This window comes from Acanthochromis polyacanthus, chromosome 3 (genome assembly GCF_021347895.1).
Source record: "Acanthochromis polyacanthus isolate Apoly-LR-REF ecotype Palm Island chromosome 3, KAUST_Apoly_ChrSc, whole genome shotgun sequence".
NCBI lineage: Eukaryota > Metazoa > Chordata > Actinopteri > Pomacentridae > Acanthochromis > Acanthochromis polyacanthus.
In genome coordinates, this window is record NC_067115.1 from 41,735,932 (window position 1) to 41,755,233 (window position 19,302).

Consider the following 19,302-nt stretch of genomic DNA (forward strand, 5'->3'; position numbering starts at 1 on the left):
CTGATTGATGGAATAATCTAAGTTTCTACATTTTCTTTTCACTTCAGTAATGTGTACAGAGGGAAAGGGGGAGGGCCAACGGAGACGGGAGGAGGAGGCTGAAAACAGATGACTGTGTTAGTAACAGAGCACGGTATGGAAGAAACCTCCTGAACCAAAGGAGCAACTACCCTGTTTGTGTCTGCGCTTGGTTTAATGAAATGACATCAGGACACGTTTAATAGCAGAGAACCGGCATTTCCAGCTGTCCTTGTGTGCAGGTCAGGTTGTCAGAGGAATCACAAAGTCAGGTTGGTTGCTCGGGTGATGAAGCTGTGTCGTAGTTATTCAGAAATTCTGCACCATGCTTACAAAAGAAACAAGACATATATTCTTCTATATGACCAAAAATCCATCCAGTTTGGGTCGTCACTGCCTTCGTCAACTTAAACTAGCTTGGTAAGCTAACTCGGGGATTTGTAGCAACAGATGAGTGAAAGTCAACTGAACCTATGGCCTTCCAGTTTGAACGCTGCTAAGATATGTGTGTCCAATGGTGTTGTAGGGAAGGCGGGGCTACAGGTCAACCTACCTTGCTTTTGGTGGAACTTCCAACGTTGATGTTTACAACAGTGTAATGGATTTGTTTATGCAACACAGCTGACGTGAGGCAGGCTGACACGGGATAGCATTAAAAAGGCTGACCTCTGTGTTACTGCTTTGTTTACTGGCACAGACTTACAAGTCGACTTTCGGACGAAGCTCATCTTGAAGTTCTTTAGCACAGAGTTCTGTCAATTCTTTGAGTGCAGACTGCATTAATGTGTCAGCTTGGAGGTATGCATAATGTATGTCAGTGGTTAGCATAGAACACAGGTGAGCAAAAACTTTTTATTTTTTCAATACTTTGCTTGTTCACCTTTATTTTTGATGACAAACTAAATTCTCCACAGCATAGATGATATCAAATTTCAGAAGAGATGCTCTGCAATTCTTTATAAACAGTGTTATAGTCTATTTGCTGAACGAGTTGTGTTGCTCTCTCTCTCTTTCTCTCTCTTAAGTCTTTCCGAGGGGCCTGTTTTTTATTGTTCATAAGAAAGGTGTTTAAAAAAGGTGGTACAATTTTGAAAGACACTTGTGACACAGCACGAGTGTGCTCTCTTCTGTTGCATACTGTATAATCTCAAGCACAATCATCAGGTTTTCGGTTCCACTACACTGCTGTCTGCCATGTAACTGTAAAGACTGTCCAGTCTTGTTTAATACAGGAAAAGAGACATGATAAACTTTAACATTTCCCACATGTAATTTTCTTGCAAGGTGGACTTAAGTCATACAGATTCAGGGAAAAATCACAAATCTGTAGCCAGAACAAAAAATCTATATAAAGTATAACCATCATTAAGTTTTACATTTAATAATATAACACATCTAAAATATTTTGGTATGGTTGCCAGTAGCGGAAGATCATAGCAACAAGTGAATATCAGGGAATCGTGTGCTGAGTTATACAATTTGTCAGCACTATATACTTGTTTTACTGCACTACTGCTAATACACTGACAAGTGTGAACCAATTACTGTATGTAAACATACAGTATGAGCAGTACTTTTGGTGTGAAATATGCTTGAGAAAAAGATAACAGGTAGAGGCTACCTCTTAATTAGACTCTTATCTAGTCTAACTTATTATTGTGCATATGGTGCAGTGGATATGCAGCGTATTGCCACACTGAATATCATGTATGTGACTTTCTTAAACTGTGTCCTGCTGTGTACAGATGGGTCAGGTACTGTGGAGGCTGCCTCCCAGACAACAGCAGCAGCTACAGGAAGAGCTAGCCGACCACCTAGGAGGAGGAAGACGAGAGCAAGGTACCAAATGTATTAATATCACTTTTTGCGTTTTTAGATTTTGTCATTTGTTGGTCGCTACATTTCATTTCAGGTATGAGTTAATCAAAATCTAATATAGGCAACAAAAAGGGACAAAAATGGTTTGGGACTTCAGTTCTTATAAGTAATCTGTCAAGTGAAATCAACACCACTGGGGCCAGCTACAATCATTAACCACGCCTGACGTATGTCAGCGGGGTTGCTGCATTCGCTTCGGTATCTGGCTGGGTAAGTATGTATGTGGTTGGGTGGCGGTGTGGGTGTGTGTGTGTATGTCCGGTCAGATATCTCTGCAAGTGCTGAAGTCAGGATAATCAAACTTGGCACTGAAGATCAGTCTAAGGTCCACTGCTCAGTTGTGGAGTCAGAGGTCAGCAGATCAAGTAGAAAGGGATATATGTAGGATGATCAAAATTGAAAGCTGCATGTGTGACGGTAGGGGCTGCACAGTGGCAGCCAGTAGATGGCGTGGTTCTGCCATCTACTGAGGGCTTGTCTAGTTCTACTTGAATCTGTACGATTTTTTTTTCCTGTTCATGTTTGAGTGAATATTATGCACCTTTGATGTGAAAAAAATACATTTAAATGCTGGAGTAGTCTTCATCATGAAAGTGGGTTTCAGTTGTGAAAATCACTCTCAGTATGTACTTTGAACGTATCCAGTACAGGTTACCTGGACCTCAGTTTACTGCCAAAAGTGAGAATATTCAGATTGCTAAAGTGAGAAAAGAGCACTTTACGAGGAACACTAAACTTCCCAGTCACAGCAATAAAACCACTGAGAGGTGAAGCACTTGGGTCCTGACATTCATGTGGCTATTGCTTTAACTTGTTCTCAGCCACGTACGTCTCCAGGTCCCAGTGAAATGGACCATCTTAAGGGTTTGCAAAAACAGGCTTTATCCACATAGGCTCCACTCCACAACCCAGAGGAGCCAAAGTATCTGCAGCCAACATCCCTGTGCCAGATACCACATGACACCCCCAGAGATCCTTTGTGCAGGACCCTGTTGGTCAGAGCTGTTTTGAGAGCTTGGTTTTAATGTTGTGGCTGAGTGATGTATGCCAGTATTTGGCATGGGCTCACTTTGCTCAGTTTTTTGGTGTCATGAAATCCACAAGATGTTGAAAACATTCCAGGGATTCTGCTCTGACATGACTCATCACAGCATTTCTGCAGCTTGGTCAGGTGCACATTCATGCTGCCAGTGTCTGTTCTGCCACATTCCAAAGGTGTACTACTTATTCAGGTTTGGTGACCGGGAAAGCCAGTGGTGTCATGTTTATGAAACCAGCTTTAGACAACTTTTGCTCTGTGACATGGTGCGTTATCCAGCTGAAAGAAGCCATGAGAACGAGGTCAACTTTTACCATAAAATAATGTGCGTGGTTGATTTGAATTTGATTTGATTTGATTTATTTTGCACAACTATAACATACACAAAAATAAATAATAACAAATTATATGAAGTGCAGGGGGAGGCAAAAAGCCCAAAGGGCTTATTTGAAGTCTCCACCTATAGAATAGTAAAGTTACTTAATAATATATGAACATTTAAGATACAAAAATACCCAGGCAAACTGTGATATTCAAACCACAGTTGTCTGGTATTAAGGGATCCAAAGTGTGTCACCATTTCACCAGCACAGCAGCTGCCTGGACTGTTGACACAAGACATTTTGGCTCTATGGATTCATGCTGTTGATTCTGACTCATCATCTGCAGCCTCAGCTGAAGTGGAGATTCATCAGACCAAGCGAGGTTGTTGCATCTTCAGCTTCTGCTCACCACAACTGTAAAGAGTGGTTATCTAAATGTCCATTACTGTCTTTAAAATCACTTTTTTTCTTCTGATGTTTGAAGTTAGCATAGACTGAAGGTCCTGGCCTCAATCTGCCAGAGAACACATCTTGTACTGCTGCCACATCATTGACTGATTGAATAATTGTCGCATAGCTGTTAACATGACTGTGCAGTTCAGCAAGTGTTCCTAATAAAAGGCTTGGTTTAAACTTATTAAAATGTTCAGGTTTTACAATTTACAAATAGCCTAAAAGTGAATTCTCTACGTGGAGAATGTAAACACCAGTAAAACCATAATCTATGAAACATACAGTGCCCTCCATAGTTATTGGCACTCCTGGTTAAGATGTGTTGAAAGCCTTAAAATAAATTCAGTTTTTATTGCAGAAGCATACTCTCACACTGAAAATTGTACAAAAATGTATTATAGGAGAAGATTAGGCGCTGTTTTGTTGGCAAAAGGGGGTTGTACAAAGTATTAACATCAGGGGTGCTAATAATTGTGCCGCACATGATGTGATGTAAAAGAATTATTCCTCAATGTGTGATTTTTTTTTTTTTCCTGACTGAATAAATGCACTTTAATTAAAGGTTGGATTTTCCTCTATTTTTCATTGTGGTCCTATATTATTTAGGGGGAAAAAAATGAATTTACCAGAAGCTAAAGAACACATCTTCACCAGGGGTTCCAATAATTATGGAGTGCACTGTATGTCAACAACACTGTGAAAATAAGTAAGAGCACAAGATTATAATACATCTTTGCGATACATTTAATAATTAGTTGAATGATAGCAACTGTGCCTGGTCAGTCATTAGCCACAAACTTCCAACCTAATACCAAGCTAAATAATAGTAAAAGTGATATATAGTGAATGATAAAGAACTGGGGGAAAAAAAATTCATTTCCGTTTGCAGGGAGAGATGGCGGTCCCCAGAGAAGAGCTCCACAGCACTGCTATGGCCCCGACATCTACCATCTGCTGAGAACACGCAGGGGAGGTATGAACACACACTACACATGCATATCTACTGATCAATAATTGCAAATGGCATTTCTTACTTGCAAAATAATCATTCACTACTAACTGATTCACCCACAGGATAATGAACCTCAGCACAGATAGATTTTATGATCCAACATGCTGTGGTGGCTTTTTTGGGCTTGATTTCATTCTAGTGAGTTAAATGATTTTATGCCAGTTTGAACATTTGGATTTTGATGAACAGGTGCTACAGGGATCTGAGTCTCACAGAAACCAAAGTAGTGCAAGTAATAGATTTCCTTTTGCAGAGACTGATGCCCCAGATTATATTTCAACCTAGTTTGACACACTAAGTGGACAGCTGTAAGTGGCCAAAAATCACCTGTAGCTTGTGTTTTTTATCTGTCTATACACTGGATAGGAACTTAGGGGCATCCAGTGAAAAGCAGAGCTGTTTCACTGGTTGTTCAGTTTAGTAAATCAGTGAGGAGTTTTCTTCTGATCTTTCTCATTTCCATATTTTCTTCCTTCACAAGCAAGAACCCCATGGACTGGTAGCAAAGCAAGCCAAGCAAAGCTGTGGAACCCATTATGTAGTTTTAACAGACAAATCAATGCTCTCTGGAGCAGTGGTCCCCAACCACCGGGCCGTGTGGAGAGAGTAAAACCGATTTATTTTATATTCTATTTCAGACGGAGTCTACAGGGTGTTTTATTTTAAAAAATGAATAGATCGTCTTCCCATTGCTTCCATCTGTACTTTTTTCCCCACACTTGATGTTAAATGAACCTATCAATCTGCCAACATTAGTAACAAACAAACATCTCTCGAGACCTTTTTTTCAAGATGGAGAGACTTGATGCTGCCACAGAAGATAAAGTAAATGAATATTGAGCAATAATAAATCATTTTATTTGTTTAGTTCTCGATAAAAATAGATCATTATTACTCTGTCAAGGAATCCGGTGGAGTTATGTGGCGATGGGCCTGCATTTGTCTGTCTGTCTGTTAGCAGCATTACTCAAAAACAGACAAACGGATGCGTATGAAAGTTTCAGGGAAGGTCAGAAATGATACAAGGACCAAATGATTAGATGTTGACAGTGTTGCAGCTTATAGTCTGGATCCACAGATTTGTTAAGGATTTCCATATCATAGTGAGATAACAGCATGACGTCACTGTAACTATAACAGGTGAACACTACATCAGCTGCCTGCTGATGATCACGATTGCGATCCTGCTACAAATTGACTGTTGTGGACTTATCGGGACTTATCCGTCGGAAATGATACAAGGAACAATTGATTAAATTGTGGAGGTGTTTCCAAGTCCCATCAATTCCTGTCGCCCTCTACATATTTAGGGCACGCGATTTGACATCCGTACATAATGTACACATGCAAAAGACACGCCTGTGCTCAACGCAAGGTCTTTTTTTTTTTTTTTTTTTTTAAAGATTTCTTCCATTGGAAATGATGCAACAATTGTGCAGCCTCGGCGGAGTACTTCACTCTCTGAGGGCTTTTCTTGTTTGTTATGTGCGCAATGACCGGTCTGTAGAAAGTTGTCTTACTTGAATCCAGTCTGTGGTGTAAAACAATTGGAGATGCTGCTCTCGAGCACACACACAATGCGCATGGATGTCAGGATCTAGCTAGCTATTTGCTGTGGTCTTTGCAGCGAAGGAATTTGTCAACAGAGCAGTTATTCTTTTGAATATCTAGCTGTTTGAATTCAGGTCATTAATATTTGCTTTGTCAACATACAGATGATTTCTAATCTACAGCCCAGCTCTACATTGTTTGCTACTTCACAGCTGTGTCACCTCAAGCCAAGATATCAATGGCATGTTCCCCATGTGTCAGCATTTCTTTCCTCCTGCCGGGCAAGACTATGATGTTCTTCTGTCACATGTCTGTTGACCCTAGCATCAACACTGCCTTCCACCCAGTGTCTGCTGGGGACTGGGAGGCAATTCTTTCTCTTGCATACAAATTATGATGCCACTGAACCTTTGCCTACAATGAGCAGGTCTTTAGGATATATGTAGCAATCAAATACCTTTTTCTTCTCTTTGTGAGACTTTTATTTTTTTGCTGGAAGTTCTTCACAGTTTATACAAAGGCTTCTCTAATCTGCTCTTTGAAAGGTCTTTCCTTTTTACTAAGGAAAGCTCCCTGTTGTCAGTCATAAATGAATGATCAAGATTTGATGTAGTGCACTATGGGAAGTGGTGACTAGAGAAAGTGAGGAAGAAAGCAACAGAAGGCTTCAAAAGCAAAAGTACAATGTGCAGATTTTACACCTTGTCCCAAAAGTTAATTCTCCCCAAAATTACAGAGTTCAAAGGCTGAATTTGCAATATAATCAATTAATTCAATCACCAGTATTTCCCCCTTTCACTTTGATCTCGGCTTTCAGTCTTTCAGGCATTGATTGTATGAGGTTCTTGAGTGTGGAGGGTTCTGTCTTTCCCCACTCCTGCACAGCCCTAGATTTGAGTTGTTTCACGGTGGTTGGTGGTAGACTGGTAAAGATGCGACTGTTCAGGATTCCCCAACAGTTCTCCATTGGATTGAGGTCAGGGGAGTTTGGTGGCTATTCCTCCTTATGCAGAAAGCCAGGTAGAAGCTCAGAACACCGTTGCTGAGTCATATGAGCAGTGTGAACAGGGCCACCATCTTGCATAAATACCAATTCCGAATGTCTGTGAAACATTTTCCGTTCAGTCACAAGCCCTGATTTTTTTCCTCCTGGCCAAAACTGGAAGTAGTACCTTTTCTACAATGTTGTTGGTATAATATTGTGCATTACCAGTAGTACCTTGAGGCACAATGTGCAGCTCTGAGAAACCTGAAGCAGACCTAGCCCCCAAACAGTACTTTGAGCACTGAATTTCTCTTGCTCAGAAGATGGTGCTTTTTCACGATTATCTGTATAGGTACGGTCGTTTTGGCTGCTGAGTGTCAGAAATAACCAGAGAGGACATTCATCAGAGAAAATCCAGTTCTCCCAGTCCTTTGAAGTCAGAGTTATATACTTCTTTGTGAAATGTAGTCTCTTCTCCTTTTGCAGTTTGGTGAGTGGCGAGGTACATTGACTTTTGTAAGATTTCAGCCCCAATGTGTCTGTTAAATAGCGATGCACAGTGCTCTTAGAAACATCTTCTCTGACATTTTTCAGCCTCTGACTGAGTCACCGACATGACTGATGTCTTTTGCCCTCCGCCTTTCTCATCAGATCCTTGGCTCTTTTAGTTAGGCCAAATGGACTTCCTGAGTGAAGCAAGTCAAAGATCCTCGTTTGTTGTACCTTTTCCACCACTTCTGCACCCAGTGGATACTTCCGCCAAGGTCTTCTTCTACCTGCTGACAAGTTTTTCTTGCATTTCAAAGAGTAATGGCCTGTGCATGAATCTCAGGCTCTGAAAGAGTAGCTTTTCCACCCTTACTCTTGGCCATGATAGCAACGCTAACAAAATTTGGTCATGAGTGTAATGCATTTTGGTCAACCAACACATTTATACACTGGGACCTGACAGTTTGACGAGACCAACAACCAAACAGATGATCGATGAGGTGTAACCCATTTTGGTGACAAACAATCAAACACATTGTCCAGTGGGGAGAATGAACTTTTGGGGCACGGTGTAGTAATAAGACATCAGACATCGTATGGTATACTGAATTTAGGACTGCATCCTGTTTCAGTTTTGCTAATCAAAGCAATATACAAAATCAAAAGCTTTGATTTCTGTGTTTGTATCTCCCTCTTTTTGGTGGCTGTAGGTAAAGAACAACATGGTTTTATAGATTTGGAGATGCTGCCACCTGAATTAGGTATCACCATACTGTCGTACCTGAATGCTACTGATCTGTGCCTGGCCGGCTGTGTGTGGCAGGACCTGGGAAATGATGAATATTTATGGCAAGGGTAAGTTCTTTTGTTCTAGTGACCTTTTGGGATGATTAGAATCCATTTTATCATCATGAGTACACACTTAAGTTGTGTTGTGGTCTTTTTTAAAAAAATTTGCTTCGGTTCTATAACCAGTGTGTGTTAATCCATCAGATTGTGCAAGTCCACATGGGGACACTGCTCCATCTATAACAGAAGATTACCTGCTGGTTTCTCATATAGAAGACTGTACCTACAACTGGATGAAGGCAGCCTGACATTCAATGCTAACCCACAGGAGGTAACTCATGCTTACACATCCAAGATCTGCAGCCCTATAAGTGCAAACCATCTCAGAGTTTATGTAGTGTGTGTTGAATGAACAGTTTGGCTGATGATAACATAATAATAATAATAATAATAATAATAGTAATACATCAAATTTATATAGCGCTTTTTTGGTCACTCAAAGACACTTTACAAGATAGACATAAAACAAATAAATTAATTAATTAATTAAGCAAAAGCCAGATCAAACAAGTGGGATTTTAGAAGGGTTTTGAAGGTTGAAATTGAGTCAGAGTTCCTGATGGGTGATGGAAGTGAATTCCAGAGTTGGGGGGCAGCGGCTGCGAAGGCTTGGTCCCCCAAAGTCCGGTGCTTGGTACGGATGGGCGTCAGGAGGTTTGAGTGTGCAGAGCGAAGGTGACGGGAGGGTCGGTGTTGATGGAGGAGGTCAGAGAGGTAAGAAGAGGCCAGGTTATAGAGGGACTTGTACGTGAGGAGGAGGAGTTTGAAATGGATACGGTATTGAACCGGGAGCCAGTGAAGCTGTTTGAGGATGGGGGTGATGTGCTCCCTGGAGCGGGTGTGAGTAAGAAGGCGAGCAGCAGAATTCTGGATATATTGTAATTTTTGCAGTTGAGTGGAGGGAAGACCAAAGAGAAGGCTATTGCAGTAGTCAAGTCTGGAGGTAATGAAAGCATGAATGAGTATTTCAGCAGTGGTGAGGGAGAGTGAGGGGCGGAGACGTGCAATGTTGCGGAGGTGAAAGAAAAAATCATTTTGCTTCACCGGTCTTTTACCTCAACATCAAAGCATGTTTGTGTATGTCTGGACATGTTTAGAAATTATGATGTACATACACTCCATATACAGTTTACAACAGAAGTGATCACACCCCATTGCAATATCACTGAAAATTCAAGTGATTCAAAATTGAATCTCCTATAAATAATTGCATCATTTTGAAGCTGACAAGTCGACAATTTCTTCTCATGAAAAATCAAATAATATAGTTAGAGTGTGTTGAAAATACAGAGCCCACTGTAGAAATCTCATACAACAAAATTGAATACACCTGTGATCACTGAAACTCAGTTGAGTATACCTGTGATTTACAGTTGGCCTAATTGCATGGACAGTAATCAGTTTTGGACTCATGGACTACCACAGACTGACTATGACTGCTAGACAGCCACAGTGAAGCACAGCGGTGGGAGTGTAATGATACACGGCCACATGAGTGCAAAAAGTGTTGGGGGAGATGGCATTTATAGATGGCTGTAGATATATGAAAATATTGTCTGACATGTTGACTCAGTCTGTAGGAGTGAAACAAAGAGTATTTGAGCATGATAATGATTCAAAGCACACTGTTCCTAAGGAAGAACAAAGGGAAAAGTATACCCTGGCCGTGTATGTTGCCTGACTGGAATCAATTAAAACACCTTTTGGATGTTTTCAAAGGGGAAGGCGCAACACTGGTATCCTTGATGAGGAATAGGTCTGTCATCAAAAAATAAAGGTGTGTGTACTGAAAAAATAAAATATTTGAAACTTCACAAGTAAAGGTCCACTGACTTTTTTGCATTCAGTTCCTACTGTGGGGTCTGTAGTTTTATTGTCATAAATCTAAGAAAGATTAGTTTTTACTTTGACATAAGAGCAAATACTGTACTGTTCAACTCCACAGTAATGGAGTTACTGTAAGGTGATACATTTGATATTTAATTGGTATTGCACCGAGGTTTACTTACTTCTGTGGTATTCTATATGATTCCTTACCTTTTTGTGTATTTCTATCTCTGTCTGTCCCTCTGTGTGTGCGTGTGTATAGGGTATCAGTTATTTCATGTCTAAAGGTATACTGGTGGATCATCCGACTGAGCTGGCTAAGTTCATTTTCTACACCAGACGTCTCAACTGGAAGATGCTGAGGATTTACCTGGATGAAAGGTTTATAAATAAACACAAAGACACACAAATCGAATACCCATGGCAAATAAATGTTTAAATTTTTACTTTGGAAGACTTAAATCTGACCTTAACTTCTGCTGTGTAGTATAAGTCCTGTTGTAAGAGGTGAAATTACAGACATCACAGTTTATTTACTGCATTTACTGTATGATTACATACACACTTGGTGGCATATTTCAAATTCAGATTCTAGATGTCAAAATATTTCTTCTGTCATGCCATTTAGTCTGTGTTTGTTCATGTGTGTCTAGGCGGGATGTCTTGGACGAGTTGGTGACTCTCCATAACTTCAGTAACCAGTTCCTCCCGAACGCACTGCGGGATTTCTTCAGACACATCCACGCTCCAGAGGAGAGGGGAGAGTATCTGGAAACCCTCATCACCAAATTCAGCCATAGGTTTTGCACCTGTAACCCTGGCCTTGTCCGAGAGCTGGGTCTCAGTCCAGGTCAGTACTTCCAGATGCATATACACACTAAACTGAACATTGACAGCTTTTTGTGTGGGACCTAAAACTAACTGTTCTCCTAACTGCTAGTCATTTAAGTAAAGTTTAATTTATCTTTCCCAAAATCTCAAATCAAAAATTTGCTTTAGAGGGCTTTACAATATGTACAGCAAAACCACAGACAGATGCAAAAGATGTTTTTGGCACAAACCAGACCAAAGTAACATGCTTGACGCCATGTCTGCTCAGAGGTCATCGCTGCAAAGAGCAGCACAAGAGCAAATATTTTGGAGCAATTTGTATTTTGGAACTGCTACCTTCCTAACAAAGTCATCACAACTGCAACTGCCTTAGGAAAAAATGTCATTGTGATATTTTAGTTTTCTGCAATATATGTTGCAGTATGGAAAAAAAAGTAAGTATATTCTGGTTATAGCTTATCAGGTGTAAGATGCAGTCAGTGGCCAAAGCTTTGCAGCCAGGTCCACTAGTTCAGGGCAGCCATCCTCACCGCCATGCTAACACTTATATGATCATCCAAGAGAAACATAAACTAAACGTATCTGGAACACTTGAAGACTGAGAGAGCCTAACATGCCTAGCATTCCTTTTATGACAGCGAGATCTTCACGGCATTGTCATGTCATGCTAGGATACCATTTAAAAGTTCTCAGACTCACTTGGAAACAAGGTTCATAACTATCTACTATTTAGCTTTATGTCAGTGTCCCCAAACACTCAAATGTTTGTCATCATTTCTTGGCAGATGATGCCTCTTGAGAATAGGTGAGAGGAAAACCAAAAAATGGAAAAGAAAGAAACCAGAACTTAACATTGATGTCAGTGGTTTCAGCTGCGTGTTGGACAGTCACACATCTGTCATCCATGACCATGTGGTGATGATGACCCACAACCCCTCAGGTCATCGTTAATGCTCTTCCTGCACTGCTTGAAATCAGCATCCTTCTTTATGGTTGAACAGCAAGGAGAGTCCGCACCAAGGGCCTCGAGGGTCATTCCCTTTTTGTACAGACACTAGATCACAGCTCTGCCTTCTTGTATATTTTTTGGTTTCCCTCTCACCTACTGATTTTCAAAAGGTATCACCTGCAAAGAAATGATGACAGACATTAAGTTTTTGTGAGTCATTATGTCAGGCTTTATAGTGAACAGTGAACAGTGCACCCCTTGTGACCAAGTGAGGCCAACAACTTTTTTTAAGTACCTTCTGAGCTCATCAGGTCTGTTATCATTCTGCTGCTGCTGTCAATAAAGAAAAAGTAGATTAAACAAATACCGAGAGATTCTGAAATCCATGGACATTGGTCACAGATTCTGCCTTTCGCTCCAATTATAAAGTAATAATATTATTACTTACAAAACTTTTATGCATTAAATTCTTAAATAATGATAATAAAGTTTTTGTTGTCTGTTTTTCTTGCATTTCCATCCTGCAGTTCCTTGTTTATAATTGGCTAAAACATGCACGGATGCAAACTATCTGTGGTGAGCTAAAATGATCTAGTTATGACCATAAGACCTGAGGGTGGTGCTAAAGGGAAGCTCACGGATTATCTCAACCAAAGAAATATGCTTTATCCTGTGGAGAACATAAATATGTTCAGTGAATCATGGGATAGTGTGATGAGATTTTAATGTGTGCAGATTGATTTTTTAATGGTCATAATGATGATACAAGTAATATTCAGAACCATCTTCTGTGGACTAATCTGTCCTGCTCCATCAACATTCTTAAACCCTGCAGCTAAAACGACTCAAATTCTAGTAACAGCAGAAGAGATACTCCACTTCACAACCATTTTCACAGCCGCAAAATGAGGGCAAACCCGTCAGAGCTTAGTTTTCAACTTATCCCTGGCTTCAGCATTGTCAGTGGGCCGTGTATGTAGCAGCTGAGGGTTTTGTTCATGTCAGCAGACCATAGAGAAACCAATCCCTCACTCTGTTACTGTTAACTCCTTGGACCTACTGGTATGATTAGCAGTAGTAGCAGGATTAGTGTAATGGTTCTGAGCCCGAGGCGGTAGAGGGATGAATGGCTGCTTTTCTGAGTCGGCCTCTCAAATTCACTGCTCATCTATCCCCTCTGGAAAGTACTTTGCTCATCAGTGGAAAACAGTTTTAAGCTTATTTGTTGTGAAGTACACATTTCTGTATCTTTCTTATTGTATTTAGATATGATTTGCACTGAAGATGTACAAGTCTTTGTTTCAGTACGCTAGTTTCTCTGGTCACAGTTTGCCGTCTTCTCTTTGCAGATGCTGTGTACGTGCTGTGCTACAGTCTGATCCTACTGTCCATTGACCTCACCAGCCCACACGTGAAAAACAAAATGTCAAAGAGGGAGTTTATCAGGAACACTCGCAGAGCAGCACATAATGTTTCGGATGACTTCGTAGGCCACCTCTATGATAACATATACCTGATTGGCCACGTGGCTGCATAGCTCCACCGACCAGCTGTCCGTACTGCACTGAAGAATAGGAATTGGTGATTGAGTTCCTACACATGTCTGGAAATCATGGAACACTGCAAAAAATGGATTTGAACAATTTCCACATCCTACAAGGAAAATAACAAGTAAATCTTTCTGGAAAGATTAGAAAAACTAATAAAATTTGCCACTCCACTGTGAGAAAGACTGTGCTACCAAATATTAGTAATGTTATTTGAGTTTAATCAAAGGTGTGAAACATCTGGAATGTCTTTCAAACCAAGTCACTGCGAAAAGAAAAGACAAGCTCTGATACTGCACTGATGAATAGGGACTACTGACCGGTGAAGGGAGGAGGAGTGCTGCCCTCAGCCTGATTTTGATGACAGGACAGTTGTGCTGGTTTCCTGTTGGCCAGGAGCCGGTTTTCGTACATCAGCAGGACAAAGCCTGGCCCATTCCTGTTGGCAGTGACATGGAACAGTAAAATGATGCTAACAGAAGTTCACTCTCTAATGTCATGATATAATGATGCAACATTCAAGATCTTCTTTAAATCAAATTAACCTGATACATTATCTGGTGGTAATAAGTGACCTGGTTGTCTGTGGCTCAGGTCAGTTTGGGAGTGAATGGAGGAACGCAACATTGGGCTTCATGCAAGACAAGTTTTGTATCCATCCATCATCTATATACCACTTTATCCTCTGTAGAGTCGCGGGGGGCTGGAGTCTCTCCCACCTGACGTAGGGTGAGGACAGGTCACCAGTCTGTCACAGGGCTACATATAGAGGCAGTCAAAAGAAAACACATTCACATTCACACCTAAGGACAACTTAGCCTTACCAATTAACTTCAGCATGTTTTTAGAATGTGGGAGGAAGCCAGAGTACCTGGAGAAAACCCTCACATGCACAGGGAGAACATGCAAACTCCACGCAGAAAGATCCCATATGAAGATTTAAACCCTAATTATTTTATTTAGTTTTTTGTTTTTTTGCTCTTTTGGTCATTTTCATAAATTGGACATTTCAGCCAGATTGCCACCTGTTCACAAGTGAGGTAGTAGTAATGGGATTCGATTATTTTCATGGCCACAGTGTTGCCATGTGGGGCTGCCTGTCTGCTTCACAGTAGAAGAATTTCATACTACGTTTCTATCAGGACTGAAACAAAAACATAACAAACTGCCTATTTTGAATAACCACTGAACTATGTAAATTCCTTTTAGTCAGACTGATTTTTTTGGTATGAATAGTTCGTGCATGAAGCCCACTGTCTTGATTGGCATACTTTGAAATTATTTAACACAAATGTAAATCCTGAAACCTGCTTAGATTCAAAATGGAATGTTTTATTACTAGATGGACACTCAACAAAGTGTTCTGGATCGTACCTAAATTTAATACGTTCTTCCTTTGACCACGCTAAACATCTTCATCAAGTTGAATGAAATTCTTACTAGTTTTACTGACAGACAAACAAATACACTTAGAACTTTGGCAGAGGTTAAAAAAAAATCCAAAGGTTGTATGGTTAAAGCCAAGTGAAAAATGCATGTACAATTTGCAGTTAGTTAAATGGAGTTAAAAATGAATGTGTGAAGAGTTTCCTCTGTGTGACCTTAGGGGGGTGTATCATAATGATTGACAACAGTGACAGAGATGGACCTGACTGGAAATCTGCCATAATTTGCCAGAAAATGACTCAAAGACAGAAAATGTTAAGTGAAGAAATGAATGTAAAGCAATGGAAGGACAAAACTGTGGATGACAGTGTGGTGTATGAGGTTCATGAAGTTCTTGTGTTTTGTTAATAATATTGCCATTTGTCATGTTTTTGCACAGTACACACACATTTACCCCATTTGCTACGTATTTAGTTTTAGTTCCTGTGGTAATAGGCTTCCACTCCGCTCCACTGTTGCTGCCATGACATAATAGCATCTGTCATTTTTTGATTTGATGTGACTTTTTACAACAACTAATACCTGCTGGAGATGCCGTTTGTCTAAGGTAGTGTCATCTTTCCAAAAATGAATGAGAAGACATAATTGTGCATTTTAGACACCCAACCTCAAGCTTCATTCAGGTTTACCTTTATGCTAACAGAGCACAGCTTGGAAAAATTAGCAGTTATTCTAGCAGTGTGCTTAGCAGTGTGGTACAGTAATTGGTGACATATGCAAAATTTACAATGAAGCATTTGTCAATTTAATGTCAGTATATGAGCTGTTTTCAATGGAGTTTTGAATGATTGGAAGCCTATTACACCTGGATGACAACACTACAGTAGAGACAATGTGTTATTAGACTGGCAAATACATACAGAATATATTGCAGCAGTAGAAGTTTGTAAAAGCCAATCTGGAGAAATGGAAGTCTAAAATATAGTCTTAAATCAGAATGTTTTGATGACGTCCAACATTCAAGTACACAGCTGTTGGATTTTAAAAGTAAACCAGTCTAGCAATAATGCCCATCAGACTTGAGTGAAGCATGACAGTAACTCTGCTAGTAGCTTCTACCAACGAGTGCCAGCAGCTAGCATGTAGCCGCAGCTAACAGTGAAGTATCACAGTGCCCACTGAATGTAACCATAGAAAGACAAGGTGACACAAGCAGTTTTCCATTTATACTTATTTTTGTGTTACAGTGTGTTGTAATACAACCAACATATATTTATTGTTTTTACTGTTTTCTGTCCAGATAAATCTCTTAATTAGGTTGTAAATCTGACCACATTTGAAGTCATTTAATTGAAGATTTATTACTGTTGATTTAGAATTAGGATTTTAATGTTTACCTTGAATTATAAACTAAATCCACTTTCTGTAGTGTGATTTTATTTTATTTCCTTTCTGGTTACTAGAAGTCTATAACAGACAAAATGCACTAAGAAATCATATTAAATCTGGCCTTGATTTTACTGACATGTTTCAACCCTTTCTAATTCTACAGCTTGATATTTGAAGACAGAAATAGAGACTCACTTAAAAACAAATCACACAATGCTCATTTTCTTTTAACTGCTACATTTCTAAGATATTTAGTTGAGTGAAATATGTGGCTATGTTTCATTCCTGTAGCGATCATCCTCACTAGTCACATTGCTGTTTGGTGCCCACATTTTCTATTGAAACAGGTGCAAGGTTGGTACGGTTAGATTCAGGTTACCTTTGCATAATCAGACGAGTCTCCACAATGCTTTGTCAGTGCTAGAGAATGGTCATTATCATTCTGATCTATGGGGAGGAACTACTCTGGCTTGCTTGTAATCTCTTTAAAGCAATCACAATCATCACGCCAAGCCCAGGATACAGTGATGGTGCCGATCCAAAGTAGCTGCAGAACAACGTGCACCCAAGGAGAGGAGCACTGTAGATGAAGGGATTTTGAAAATGGTAATGGAAGACTTGTACAAGAAGTTCACATCAAGTAAATCAGACTAGATTTAGGTTGGGGCAAGAGGAGGGAAAGGTAAGGTTATTAAATGATCTTCAGGTTAAGGTTCGGAAAGGTTAGGTCTAGACCAGAGGAGCATTATGTTTGCCATAAGGCTGGATGAATCTCCATTAAATAAATCCAAGTTAATGCAATGCACTTTGAGATGATGGCAACACATCTGTGTGTGTGTTGGCACTTAGTTTTGATGCTGAAGTTTAGAGGGGATAGGGAATGCATAACGTGAATGAAGGTCTTCGGGAAATAGAAACGTGTGTGTGTGTGTGTGTGTGTGTGTGTGTGCTGCGCGTGTGTGTGTCTAAGAGTGTACATGTTTGAGATCAAACAGGCAAGAGAGTAAATCCTCTCCAGACACAATATGACCTTTGACATTTGACCTGTGTGTGTGTGTGTGTGTGTGTGTGTGTGTGTGTGTGTGTGTGTGTGTGTGTGTGTGTGTGTGTGTGTGTGTGTGTGTGTGTGTGTGTGTGTGAGAATGGTCTATCCCTGGGTGGTGTTTGTTTTATGTACTGCAAATGAGAAGAGAGCAGAGGGCAGAGATACGTGACCTACCCATGCACACATGTATACACACAAACTGCTGTGCATGCCAACAGAATGGATTTGCTGAAGGCAAGGAAAGGAATAGTGTTTGAAATACATTCTTATATGTTACCGTTAAAAAGTTTTAGAACCCCCCAATTTTTCCAGTTTTTTGTTGAAATTCAAAAACTTCAAGTCCAATTGAAATTGAAATGATACACAGGGAAGTAGTAAACTGCCAGAGGTTTAAAAAAGGTAAGGTTACACAAAACTAAAAAACATAATGTACATTGCACAGTGTACAATGAGACATTAACGTGCAGAATTTCCAGTTAAAAAAAAAAAAGGAAAATTGTGTGTTCTAAAACGTTTGACTGGTAGTGTATGTATTATGTAGTGGTATGTGTTATTGGGGGCAAAAAGCCGCCATGCAACCCACCAGCTCGCTCTCAGCTGCTGCTGATGTTGACCCAAGTTTAGTCTCAGGAGGAGGATGATGATGATGATGATGATGAAGGTCATGGTGTTTATTTAGTCCATCTCAGACCTGTAGGCCCTGGTCGTCGTCCTCTGGTGGCGTCCTGGTCCAGAGAGCCTCACTTAAGGCTGATGGAGATGATGGATGGCCTCCTGAGCCCCAGAGCCTCTGCACTTCATCAGCAGGAGCAGCCCCTGCTGCTGACACTGCAACACTCCTTCTCTCTCTCTCTCTCTCTCTCTCTCTCTCTCTCTCGCTCTCTCTCTCTCTCTCTCTCATTACATTGACAAACATGAATTTCCTGAAGACTTATTCGACTTTACCCATAGCTACTACTTGCCTACCCTTAAATCCAATCTAAACCTGAATTTAGAATGTATTCAACATAAATTTATATTATTTAGCTTTCATGAGCTTGTTCTTTTATCTGTTGAGGAAGACAAATCCTCATAATATGACTATGTAAATACTTGTTGGTCCCCACAACATGAGTAATACCCCTACAGACACACACTCCCACCAACACCCCATTGACGCTACAGGTACTGCTGCTATTGTTACTACGGTTACGAACAACACACCCATTACCTAGTACTGCTGCTCTTAGTATTAACACATACATAAACAGCTTTATTATTGCGACATATTATGTTTGTTTATGCACAAAGACAGTGGGAATTGCTATTTTGATGTAATGATAAGAAAAACTGAGAACCTCTAAACTCTTTATTGATGTAGCACAGTTTTCACAAATTGTTACACACATTTCTCATCACTCACATTACCCTTTCAAAGTGTGTAATACAACACAACACAACAGCCGTCACTGTACGTTCTGAGTCACTGTTCAGTGCTTCAATACAAAATACATTCACATGTTTAAAATTCATTGTGTGTCATTCAAAGTGTCCAAAAAAATCACTAAATGACTCCAAATTTGACACATTCTGCTACATCTACATCCGAAAACAAATAAAAATAGGGAAGACCAATCAGTGATTATTTCAATTTTAGCAGAGCTATTCTGCAAAAGGGCAAAATGAGTTCATATTTTTCTTTTCTTTCCTTTCTTTTTTCTTTTCTTTTCATCAAACAAGGATCCAGGCAGA

The 19,302-nt window shown here is 40.1% G+C and overlaps 1 protein-coding gene across 3 annotated transcripts; it reads left to right on the top strand.

Annotated features, from left to right (window-relative positions):
* Positions 1-53: 53 nt before the first annotated feature.
* On the top strand, positions 54-16,657 carry fbxo8 (F-box protein 8). Of its 3 annotated transcripts, none has more exons than XM_022218724.2 (8): positions 54-133; positions 1,764-1,857; positions 4,601-4,684; positions 8,459-8,603; positions 8,742-8,868; positions 10,687-10,805; positions 11,078-11,274; positions 13,554-16,657. In XM_022218724.2, the coding sequence occupies exons 2-8, from the start codon at positions 1,764-1,766 to the stop codon at positions 13,739-13,741; spliced, it is 954 nt and encodes a 317-aa protein (XP_022074416.2). In that variant the 5' UTR covers positions 54-133; the 3' UTR covers positions 13,742-16,657. The 3 variants fall into 3 exon arrangements, with proteins under 3 accessions (XP_022074416.2, XP_022074413.2, XP_022074415.2); XM_022218721.2 differs by having other exon boundaries at positions 94-290; XM_022218723.2 differs by lacking the exon at positions 54-133 and adding an exon at positions 454-855.
* The last annotated feature ends 2,645 nt before the right edge of the window (positions 16,658-19,302 follow it).

What these genes read in the sequence shown, in the direction of transcription:
- fbxo8 (XM_022218724.2), top strand. Translation starts at nt 1,764, where the DNA reads ATGGGTCAGGTACTGTGGAGGCTGCCTCCCAGACAACAGCAGCAGCTA. An exon ending in GCTGAGAACACGCAGGGGAG is followed by an intron (nt 4,685 to 8,458) that starts GTATGAACACAC and finishes TGGTGGCTGTAG; the next exon opens with GTAAAGAACAACATGGTTTT. An exon ending in AGAGCTGGGTCTCAGTCCAG is followed by an intron (nt 11,275 to 13,553) that starts GTCAGTACTTCC and finishes TTCTCTTTGCAG; the next exon opens with ATGCTGTGTACGTGCTGTGC.